This window comes from Phasianus colchicus, chromosome 18, assembly GCF_987193195.1.
Source record: "Phasianus colchicus chromosome 18, bPhaCol1.hap1.1, whole genome shotgun sequence".
Lineage (NCBI taxonomy): Eukaryota > Metazoa > Chordata > Aves > Galliformes > Phasianidae > Phasianus > Phasianus colchicus.
Window position 1 is genome coordinate 7,210,276 of NC_143453.1, and position 9,392 is coordinate 7,219,667.

The window sequence follows — 9,392 nt, forward strand, 5'->3', positions numbered from 1 at the left end:
TGGCGCAGCGATTTACAGGCGGGCGGTGGACAGCCCTACGAGCGCGACAGATCCATGAAAGCCCCGACGGGCCTTCCAAGGTTCGGGCGCCTCCTGGTGACGTCTGAAGAGCGCAGCTCAGGAGCGGAGTGAAGTCTCGCGAGATGACGAGCGCGCGTTGTTGGCGCCTCCTGCTGAGGCGCGGCGTGAGCAGCGCGGGCGGAACGAAGGACGAAGGGAAGGAACGGCGGCAAGAAATCGTCCGTGTGCTCGAGTCTCCGCTTACACTGCTTTTACAAAACGCTCCGAGAGAAGGTAGGGTCAGCGTTACTGAGACAAAAGTATTTATTGCGAGCAGGTACAAAACGAGAGCGGGGCGAGCAGCTGAGAGGCAGCCCGCGCCTCAGCCGTTCACCTCACGTCCCCTCAGGCCGCGCTGCGCAGCTCCGCTCCTCGTCTGGCGGGGTAACGCACAGCAGCGCACCGACAGCAGCTGTTGGCTTACACAGAACTGTTACGAGCCCCAGCTAAATGATTTTGGGGGGGGCTGGGAACGCGTTCATCAGCTACAGATGCAACAGGAGTACGCCCGTGTACCACGTTAGTGCTCGAGTAATTGTATTTGGTATTTTAGAAAGATAAAGCTCAGTAAGATTTTTAAGAAAAGCTCCTTCAGGCACCTCGTAAGGAATAGTTTCTTAATGCAGAGCTATGTATTTTCTGTTTAAGTTTTGTGTGTTAGAGGAAGAGGTTTTCTTGCTTTGTATCTCATGAAGCTGCATAGGTGTTTCCAAGCACGTGGAGGCTGCTGTCCTTTAGGAGTTCTTCTGTGGAATTTTGATTGTCACCTAGAAAACACAAAAGTCACATGCTACTTTCTTGCAGAGTGTGTTTGGTTACGTTCACTTGAGGGCTGGGAGGCAGCAGCATCTCCCTGGAGTGAACCAGAGGTCAGTGTGTTGCTGCCTGGGAGCACCTCGGTTTTGGGGTCTGTCTGACTCATTGGAGGGGTGTGAGTGGGCACGTTTGTTTGTTGTCACCTGGAGCTCCTACAGCACGTGAGCTCCCTGCCAGTCGCATGCTGGAAGCCCTGAACCGTTACACGCTTTGATGGTGAGCAGCATGCTTGCCATCTGCCAAGAGCCTTGTCACAATTGAGACTTTGCAGCTGCAGGAGGCAGGCAATGGGACAGCCCTTCTGCCTTGCCTTATGGGAAGTTGCTCATTTTTCACCAACAGGATTGCCCAGTGCTTCAAATGCTTCCCCAGCCTTGGGGAACTAAGGGTGTGTCAACTTGGAATACTGGCATTAAGGGTTGGTGTTCACTGCTCAAATTCCCCCTCTCAAGCGATGAGTGCAACTGCAAGTTTGTACCCACATAAACTGACATGCATCCCCAGCACAGGCTCTCTCTGGTCTCCACAAAGTAAGCTTGCAGGGAAGCCAACACATCTGCATTATTTACAGGGAGAGACGGCTAGACTGTGCCAAGTGGTGCAGGCAACTGGTAACCTATCAGTCAGGTCACACATCCTTGTTTTTTTCAGCTGTATAAAACAGGACTGGCTTTCTGTTTTAAATACAGTTACTCAGAATTTTGTTTGTGATTATTGCACACATGCAGCTCCAAGTTTGTTTGAAGTACTGGAAAGAACTGCAGCTCTCTGGCCAGCCTATACCAATATATACAAAGACAATTTGGTGTTACACCAGAAGGTTGGGAGGTACCCAGATACAGGAATACTCACGTTTTTCACCTCCAGGTATGCCTCCAGACCATATTCTCCCAGCTCTCTCCCATTCCCAGATGCTTTGTAGCCACCAAATGGAGCTTGTGCACCAAACACATTATAGCAGTTTACCCTGAAAAGGAAACCAAGAGTTAAGAACCTCTTGTTTGCCCCTGTGGGGTAATGCAAGAGCTCTTTCACAGCAAATCTCTGTTTACAGCAGAGGGATGGCTGAATTTCTGGGCACAATTTCCATATTTGTTAGTTATCTTAGTCAACAGAGTTACTCAGTTCTAGAACCTTATCTTCATCAACCAGTAAACAGAACACCATGAAATTAGCTCACATCTTGCATCACATAACCAAGTGTCTGGGTTGCTACCCAAAACTCTGAAGGAGGTGTGATTAAAAAAAAAAAATGATACAAGGTTCGCTCAATATACTTAAATAAACGAAATAGTGAGATGCTGGGTCTCCAAAATCCCCTGTGCTAAAGCAGCAAACTGTGGCAAAGTACTGACTTTGGCATAATCTTCAGCATGGCCTCAGAATACAGAATAGTATTAGTGGCACAGCCCAGGTTGTATAGATGTGCTCCATCTCCATCGTCTGATCACTCCTGGCACCAGAGCCCTGTAGCAGCTGCTGACATTTCAGCTGCAGCACTGAACTTCCTTTCCCCCCACCTTATTTGCTAATTCACAGTGAGAGAACAGAAGCTTAACATAGCTAAATTTTACCAAAAATCAGCGTTGCAGCTGAAGGTTTGACATTACATTCTGTGAGGATCCAAAGCAAAGGAAGGCTATCAAACAGCAAGCTTGATGGGAAATGAGAGCACAAGAAAGCTTCCAGCAGTTTAAGGAGAAGAAAGTGATAAGGCTTACCAGACTGTTCCAGCTCGCAGGGCCTGAGATACGTAGTTTGCCTTGTCAATATCCTTTGTAAAGACTGCTGCTGCTAGACCATACTTGGAGTTATTTGCTCTCTCAATTATTTCCTCAATTGTTTTGAACTTCATAATCTGCATGACAGGCCCAAATATCTGCATAATCCAAACAGATCACATGACAGAAATCTGTAAATTGATCTCTCTGTTGTTGACACTGGAGTTACACGTGTACGTTAGAAGTTACACAGGATGCTAAATTCAAAGTATCTGTGTGGCCACTTCCCATATTACAAAGCACCCAGCATGTCATAATGCAGAGGGAAGTTCTCTGTGGTAACTTCCTAAGTGCCACATTTCCATTTCTGTTCTCAGTTAATGAATGTCTGGTGCTTGTAGACATGGATCATTTTGCATCAGAGGGTGCAGAAGGACAAAGCAGAGAGAAACTGACAGGTGCTGCAGGCCTTACCTCCTCTCTGGCAATTGTCATGTTGTCCTGCACGTCACCAAAGACGGTTGGCTGCACGAAATAGCCACGATCTGCAGCAGGGTTGCCACCACACAGCAGTTTGGCTCCTTCACGCTTCCCAGTATTGATGTAACCAAGGATCTTCTTAAACTGCTCTTCATCCACCTAAGAGCCGTCAGGACAGGCAGATCAGTTTGGTCAGGGGTAAAAAAGGGATGTAACTGCAATCTGCTCTGTATGCAGCTGTGCTCTATCAGTTCCTCATTTTAACAGACTGCCAGGCTGGCTTCAAAGAGAGATGATAATTTTTAAATGCTTCTTTCAAGTGGGAGGGTTGGAATAATCAGAACGGTTAATTAACTTCTCCTTCCTGCACAAGGAGATAATGGACACAGTTCAAAGGAGATTAATGAGGAGACTGGAGGATATTTTTCATTCTAACCTAGTGATGCAGAGTTACTCGAGATTGGGTTATTTCATGAGATAATGGCTCAAGACATTTCCTGCTCTCACCTGAGGTCCCTGCTCAGTTTTAAAGTCAAATGGGTTTCCAACCACCCTGGACTTGGCCTTCTCAACACTCCTTTCCACAAACTCATTATATATATCCTCTTGGACATAAGTTCGGGATCCTGCACAGCAGCACTGCCCTTGGTTGAAGAAGAGGGCAAAGTGGGCTTGATCCACAGCCCAGTCCACTGGAATTGAGGAGAGGAGAAAAAAAAGTAAATAAATAAAACCAACCCAAGTGACTTGTTTGAATAATTATTGTGCACAGCCAGGTGGTGTCAGAGCTGGAGTATCACACAACATAGGAAGGGTTTCTTTTCCTCTAGTTCTGCTTGCAGCAAGCCAATGTGAAAGGTACAGATCAAGTATTAATGTTAGCAGGTGCTTACTGTCAGCATCAGACATGATTATATTCGGACTCTTTCCTCCGAGCTCCAGGGTCACTCTTTTTAGGTTACTCTCTGCTGCAGCTTTCTTAATCAGGTGCCCAACCTGCATCATAAGAAGAAGAGGTATTAGGGATTAGCTCCAGCATACAGCAGCACTTGGCAGGGCAGCTGGTTTTAGATTTCCATCAGCAGTTTAATAGTAATCCCTTCATTGTTAGGGCTTTGGGGGAACAACTGAGATCTGCCCAGAATTTCACCTCCAGTAGAAGCAAAACAATAGTAAACATTCTAAAGAAAGCACCTAAAAGGAGTCTTATGTAAAGTAAGATTAAGACTTCACGCCCTGAAATCAGCTGTACTTTTCAAAAGAAGTAGAAGGCAATGGCCCTCCAGTATTTTGTCCAAAAGATGTTTTACAGCAATGAAATGCTCTTTATGTCCCAAGGGCTTAAAGATTTGTCTTCCTTTACCTCTGTGGAGCCAGTGAAGGCCACTTTATCTACATCCATGTGGGCAGAGATAGCAGCTCCTGCAGTGGGCCCATAGCCAGGGATGATGTTCACCACACCTGGTGGGAATCCAGCCTGCAGGATTAAAGATAACACATACACTCATCTGTTAGCTCCAATATGCCTCCCACAGAGAACAGCATTTCCTATCTCACTTTCATTTCCCAGGTCTTCAGTTTCAGTGTTCAGTTTGTGAGAACCAGGACAATTCCTCTCCCCACCCTGCATCTCAGACGTAGCTTGGAAATGTATTTTTGCTTCCTAATCACCGAACAGTTGTTACTTACTTTAACTTCAGAGTCCTTCCCTGAATCAAGGATGCTCTCTGCACACACATGTATGGAGATGAGGGTGTTTGGTTATTTGTTTTTTGCTAAAGCAAATGCTAGGATATCTGAGACAATTCATTCTTCCTTCAGATCAGACAACATTTCTCTGTCCCTGTCATATGTCCTCTGTAGCTCATCAGTTGGGCTCATTACCCTGAAATCCAGCAGTGACAACAGAGACAGCCGAAAGAACCCAGCCTCTTCTCTCACCTCTTTGATCAGATTAGCTACATAGAGAGCACTCAGGGGGGTTTGCTCTGCCACTTTCATCACAACCACATTCCCGGTAGCCAGGGCAGGCCCAAGTTTCCATGCTTGCATCAACAGCGGGAAGTTCCACTGGAAAACAGAAATATTGTCTGGTCTGAGTCTGAAAGTTGCTAATTAATGAGTAAGTAACCAGTGAGCATCATTCAGATCTGCAAGTGCAGCACCTATGGAAGCACTCCCTGATCCTCCCCAAGCTGCTCAGCTGCGTTTGGCTCCTTTTCAGGCACTGCCTTCTGCTTGTCCAGGAAAACTATACTCTGAAGTGTGAAGCCTCTCAGTGCTACTGCAAAACCACAACTCTTTTGTAATTAATCTTTATGGTCTATTTAGCCTTTACATTTCTCTTTTGAGGTGTTTTGAAAGAAAGCCTTTGTAATGACAGAGCAGGGCTTGCAGACCCGTGAGGTGTTCATGTTCAGCTCTTGCACAATGCAAATACAAAAAGCATGCAAATACAAAATGCATGCAGCAGTTAGTCTGGCTACTCCTGTAAGCAGATATCACTGTCTGTGCACCTGGCATCCATTTGGCCTTGTTGCTGACAAACCACCTTGCTGTGCTTGCTACCAGTTACAGAAAAAAGATACGTTATATAAAACGGAATTACGCATGCTAGCTTTATTTCCTCATCACACAAACTACTTCCTAGCACTGGAATCAGAAGTCTGAACAGTGCCTCTGAGCTGGACAACTCCTATAAAGAGGTTTGTGTTCTTTTTTCATTTGCAGCAGCAGGAAATACAAAGTAAATGTTACACATAGCCCATGAAATCAAGGAGTAGCTCTGTGCTTTCAAAGTAACAGCCCTCCCAGCTGGTGCAAGTGTAACTTTGTTTTTACTGTCAGAAGGAAGCTGAGTTTAGCACAACAGATACTAACCTGCATTTTAAGACAACTCCTCATCATAACACCAAATTCCTGAATTACCACAGGACCTACTGATACATTTCACTCACCGGGATTATCTGTCCACAAACTCCCACTGGCTCATGTCTGGTGTAACAGAAGAAGTCTCCATCTAAAGGGATGGTTTTGCCATGGAATTTATCAGACCAGCCTGCGAAGTACCTGGCAAGAAGTTTTGGTCAGTGAATTTAAAATGAGTCTCTGGTCGCTAGAAAACAAGAAATGTTCTTTCAGCTATTTGGTTTCCTCCTGTCTTCAGTCACTTCATAAAGCACATTCTAACACAAGGATTTCCCAGGAAAGTGATTATAAAGGTGGACAATAAATACAAACATTTGTCTCTTGCGTGTTTGCACAGTGTATATTTTGTCATTTGTGTACTGCATTACAGATCCCTTTATCCATGCAAATCCTGTATATACATAAAACAAAAGCCTTTTGGGAAGTTAGAAGAATTACAGTTTCATTCTTACTTACAAAAAAAAAAAAAAAAAAAAAAAAGGGAAGGAAAACAGAAACAGACTGAAAGGCTCAGCACCAACCTTGCCAGCCACAGTGCCTCAGTCAGTAAATCTACTCTCTGTGTGCAGAGGTTCAACCACCACAGGCCAGCTGAGCAGGAATGGGGAGCTGGAAGAGTTACTGTGCTGTCACTGTAGCCTCCACACCTACCTGAGGCATTTGACAACCATGTCCAGATCCACCAAGTAGGCAATAGAGTAAGGTTTGCCATTATCCAGAGTTTCAAGTGCCTACAAATACAATGAGATGGGGAAAATCACACATATAGATTCAGATTTGGTTCTCAGTTTGCTATTTCGATCAGTTTTGTATGTTGGCCTATTAGCTTTCAGGTTACCCAAACTATTTCCCTTCCTGTCCTTTGTAGCTCTCTCAGTTTCGCTATGGCTAAAATCCTCACCACACCTTATGGATACAAACCACCCATCTGTGCCTCCCTTTGCCCCGGGTTGCAATACACACCGCCAGATACGCCCGGTCTCTCTCAATCAGGTCAGCAAGACGATTCAGCAGCTTCCCCCGGTGCGAAGCATCCATTCTCCTCCAAGGTGAGCCCAGCTGGAAAGCTGCTCTGGCTGCCTTAACAGCCTTGTCCACATCTGCCTGCAGAGGAGTCCAGACAAGAGCATGAGAAAAGGGTAAACGTCTCCCACCTTCCTTCCCAAAATACAACTAAAGCCCTTCCTGGACTCCTGGAGAAAACATGGCACCAGCATCTGCTAGTGACCGCCTTTCTGGGACAGGGACTTTCTGCCTCACAGCTGAATGAATCATTGCAACACACATCAATTCTGGTGCTGTGGAGCTCACAGGCTGCGGCCCCAGGACCACTCATCCCAAGCATCAGCCCAGGCAGTGCCATGCAGCAGTGCAGCCTCTGCGCACAGCTTTCCTGCTGCCTGCATCCCTGGGGATGGGGGAGCTGAACAGATGGGTGCAGCAGCTGCACACCCACCACCTGTGCTTATGCTCTCTGTTATTTCAGCTACGTGGAGTGCAAATATTGTCAAGTTATTTCCACAATGTCATCTGCCAGGTTGATATTTACATCCTAGCATAGGGCAAGGAAAAAGCTCTAGAAGTCTGCTTTTGATACTTTTTATTAGATTAGAATTCAATTTCACCAGTATGTTTTCCTTGATCATATACCTCAAATTCATCATTCTGTCCTGTCAGGACTGTCATTTTTTCCTAGTTGGTTTTCTGTTCTGGCTTGCTGAAAGACAATCTGCTCCACCATGGATAAGCAAACAACAACAGGGCTTCCTTTGCTCACCTCCCCCTTGGGGAATACAGACAAGCATCCAGGCTGTAGGATGAGCCCCACATTGCTGGGAAGCAGAATCTTTGCTCTGCCACGGACTCCTAGGAGGGCCTCACCTAACTCATGGAACAGTTATATCTCTCTTAAGTTTCCTTGGGCTGGGGATGGTCTCCCACTACACACATACAGCACAGTAGAGCAGTCCAGGTGAATACAAACCTTTTGTCTCCTCCCATGCTGTGTGACTGGATCACATCTCTGCCATAGCACCCACAGCAACATCCACCCACAACTGCTCCCAGACCTCCCAGCCACTGGACTGAGGCAAACCCAGAGGATCTTTATGGAAGCTGTAGTCAAGGAAGGGCACAAGCAGCATAATATGATATTTGTGTAGATCCAACATTTATTACTGCATACATGGCATGTGGCAGAGCTGTAGGGGGGAGCTCAGTTAGCAACTGAATGGATCTCATCAGCAGAACATTTATTTACCTTATCGCCCTCAGCAACCTGGCAGATAACTTCTCCTGTTGCTGGATTGATAGTAGGGAAGGTTTTCTTACTGACTGCATCATGCCACTCGTTATTTATGAAGATCTGGAATGAAGTGAGCAAATCGGTTTTAAACTTTAGATCCAAGCCTCAGAGGAATTGATATGAGCTTTATTTGTTAGATGGCATATTAACAGGCTGTTTAATTAAAGGGACATGCTTTGTGAGGACTCCAAAATGGCACTGATAGGGAGGAGATATGTCAGCCTAGAAGTGCGCAATAAAAGAAGCCTCGAGTTGGCAAAAAGAACCCGAATCCCAGCAAACGGCTCGTGGATTGGCAGCGGTTCCTGCCCTGCTGGGTTCTCCCAGAGCCTGTTGATCGGCTGGAGCTGAGCGGGGAGACGGGGAGCCTCGGAACAGCGGGACAAGGCTTCGGGCAGCGATCATACGCCCACCCCATTTTGTACGCAGCGCTACAACTGTGCAGCACTGCCCCGATGGGCCCGTTTCAGGCACCTCGCGTAGCAGAGAACTCAGTTCTCAGACACAGCAGGCGCCGAGCAGCAGCTCCTCCCCACGGACACGGGCTCGCTTCCCACGCACAGCAGCACCGATCCGGGCCTCCTCCCCGCGGCGCTCGGCCATCCCGCCCCGTGTCCGGCCGTTCCGCCCCGGAGCCGCGCTTCGCCAAGCGGGCCGAAGCCGGGCCGCCCGCGCCGGGCCCCGCGCCGCTCCCGGGCCTCGGAGCTCTACGCCGCCCCGCGGAGCCCGCAGCTCGCGGCCCGGCCATACCTTGTTGTAGGCGATCTCCGGGCTCGGGTTGGGTGCGGGGATGGGGGAAGCGGCGGCGGCCGAGAGCAGCCGGGCCGGACCGCGGCAGAGCCGAGAAGCGAACCCCGCCACCCGCAACATCGCTGCGCTGCTCCCAGTCCCGCTCCGCTCCGCCGCGCTGCTCCGCCCGCCTCCGGCGCTGCCCGGTCCCGCTCCGCCCCGCCACGCCTCCCCCCCTCGGCTCCGTCCCGTGTCGGCGCGGCTCGGCCCGGCTTCGGGTCTGCCGGTCTGCGTCGGTCGGCTCGGTGGACCTCGGTTCCATTCAGGACACCTCGGCCCAGCTTCATTCAAGC

The 9,392-nt window shown here is 48.2% G+C and overlaps 1 protein-coding gene across 1 annotated transcript; it reads right to left on the bottom strand.

The window, feature by feature from the left end:
• Nucleotides 1-306: 306 nt before the first annotated feature.
• On the bottom strand, nucleotides 307-9,247 carry ALDH2 (aldehyde dehydrogenase 2 family member). The gene is made up of 13 exons (XM_031592525.2): nucleotides 9,061-9,247; nucleotides 8,266-8,370; nucleotides 6,969-7,109; nucleotides 6,657-6,736; nucleotides 6,035-6,146; nucleotides 5,019-5,147; nucleotides 4,441-4,554; nucleotides 3,971-4,073; nucleotides 3,585-3,769; nucleotides 3,072-3,236; nucleotides 2,598-2,755; nucleotides 1,729-1,843; nucleotides 307-827 (listed from the first exon to the last, which is right to left on the bottom strand). Exons 1-13 carry the CDS (start codon nucleotides 9,178-9,180, stop codon nucleotides 795-797), a joined length of 1,560 nt encoding a protein of 519 aa, XP_031448385.1. The 5' UTR covers nucleotides 9,181-9,247; the 3' UTR covers nucleotides 307-794.
• Nucleotides 9,248-9,392: the final 145 nt, after the last annotated feature.

Bases quoted from the DNA above. Each gene is read 5' to 3' on its own strand.
- ALDH2 (XM_031592525.2), bottom strand. From the start codon at position 9,180: ATGTTGCGGGTGGCGGGGTTCGCTTCTCGGCTCTGCCGCGGTCCGGCC. The intron at 7,110-8,265 runs GTAAATAAATGT...ACTCCTCTGCAG, and splicing joins AGGTTGCTGAGGGCGATAAG to GCAGATGTGGACAAGGCTGT. The intron at 2,756-3,071 runs GTAAGGCCTGCA...TGGATTATGCAG, and splicing joins TGACAATTGCCAGAGAGGAG to ATATTTGGGCCTGTCATGCA.